A 1,610-nucleotide genomic window follows, 5' to 3' on the forward strand; every position below is an offset into this window, starting at 1 on the left:
TCAATTTGGTAACATGCAATGAAGTTTCAGAAACTCGAAAATTCCCATCTCAAATTTATTTGGTATCCACCTTAGTTTTCCAGTGGTGTGCAAATTAGGTTCTTTGGTTTATTTGTTTGCTAAGCCAACAAAATTTTGAAGTGTTGAATTACGATAAATTAATTTTCTACATTCTAATCAATCACTTTGGTGGGAGAGAAAGGTTACGAATATATGGATGCATTGTTAATTCAGTGCACAAGTTACTTTCTCATTATGTATAGCCTTGGTAATACTACTCAGATAAATGAATGTGAACTTGAGTGGAACTATTTGCCTAAGATAACACGAATGACATGAAATTGCAAAGAAGACTTGATAACTTTTAAGTGTTCACACGATAATATGAATATTCAATTTTTAATTTGAACTGGTAAGATCTCTTTATATCAAATTTGTATTTGTCATGTCATATATTTTAAAATAGTCATTTTTATTCTAAGAATCTAATGAAATCTATGAAAATAATCTAATAAAATCTGCTAGACTCTATATAGAATCCATAAAATTAGTAAAATCCACAAGAATCCATAAATTTTAAAAAATCTGTCAAAATCCTGTAAAATCCTAATTGAATACACCCCCCATGCCTAGCACCTATATATTAAAAAGGGAAAAGTATCAAATAAGTCTCTAACATAGTGACCCTTATCACGTTTAGATCCTTATAGTCGAAGTTGGGTAAACTAAACCCTCAAAGTACCTAATTTTTAACAATAGGGCCCTCCGCCCTAACGGCGGTTTAACACCGTTAAGATTTTTTTTTTTTTTCAATTTCGCCAACAGCGCTGCAATCCTCTCTCTTCCCCCTGCGGCACCGCCTGGAAAAACGCCCACAATCGCACCGACGCCGTCGCCATCCCTGGCCGATGCGGCCTCTCCTGCTTCGGCAGCCTCCTCACCCTCAGCCGCGGCCTCGCGTTCCGCTCCCTCGCCTCCAACACTCCGCCCTCAACGCCACCGACCTCGCGCACCACTCCCTCAGCCCACCCCGTCTACTGCTCCACAGCCGCAGCCGCACATCGTCACATCGCTCAGCCTCTCCCTGCTCAGAGCCAAATCTGCAACCGTACTCGCAATGATGGATCTGGAACCCGATCCTCAGTCGCGATGGGCGGCGAAGAAGCAGTTTTTCAGCGCGGAATTTCTGGGGTGATGCAGGAGATTATAAGGAAGGAGGTGAGGAATTACATGGTGGGGATGGAGATGGAGAAGAAGGGGCACTACATGCAGAGTGATGCGATGATGATTAATGGCGTAATTAAGCGGATGGGGATGAGCAAGGTTGATTGAATCCAAGAGGAGGGAGATTGAGATGTTATTTTTCCATGTTTTTAGATTAATAATTTGGGGACAAATGTACAGATGACGACGGAGAATGAAAATCAAACAAAGGAGTAGCGTTTTCATGTTTTCCGACGTGTTTCCGTCGATTTTCCGGCGACCTTGGAGAAAAAAAAATTATCTAACGGTGTTAAACGGCCGTTAGGACGGAGGGGGTAATTGCACAAAATTAATTAGTTTGAGGGTTTAGTTGACCCAACTTCGACTATAGGGATCTAAACATGATA

The 1,610-nt window shown here is 41.2% G+C and overlaps 1 protein-coding gene across 1 annotated transcript; it reads left to right on the forward strand.

Annotated features, from left to right (window-relative positions):
* Window positions 1-213: 213 nt before the first annotated feature.
* LOC130994458 (uncharacterized) lies at window positions 214-1,332 on the forward strand. The gene is made up of 3 exons (XM_057919501.1): window positions 214-268; window positions 701-720; window positions 826-1,332. The coding sequence occupies exons 1-3, from the start codon at window positions 214-216 to the stop codon at window positions 1,330-1,332; spliced, it is 582 nt and encodes a 193-aa protein (XP_057775484.1).
* Window positions 1,333-1,610: the final 278 nt, after the last annotated feature.

Source organism: Salvia miltiorrhiza, chromosome 7 (assembly GCF_028751815.1).
Source record: "Salvia miltiorrhiza cultivar Shanhuang (shh) chromosome 7, IMPLAD_Smil_shh, whole genome shotgun sequence".
NCBI classification, from domain to species: domain Eukaryota; kingdom Viridiplantae; phylum Streptophyta; class Magnoliopsida; order Lamiales; family Lamiaceae; genus Salvia; species Salvia miltiorrhiza.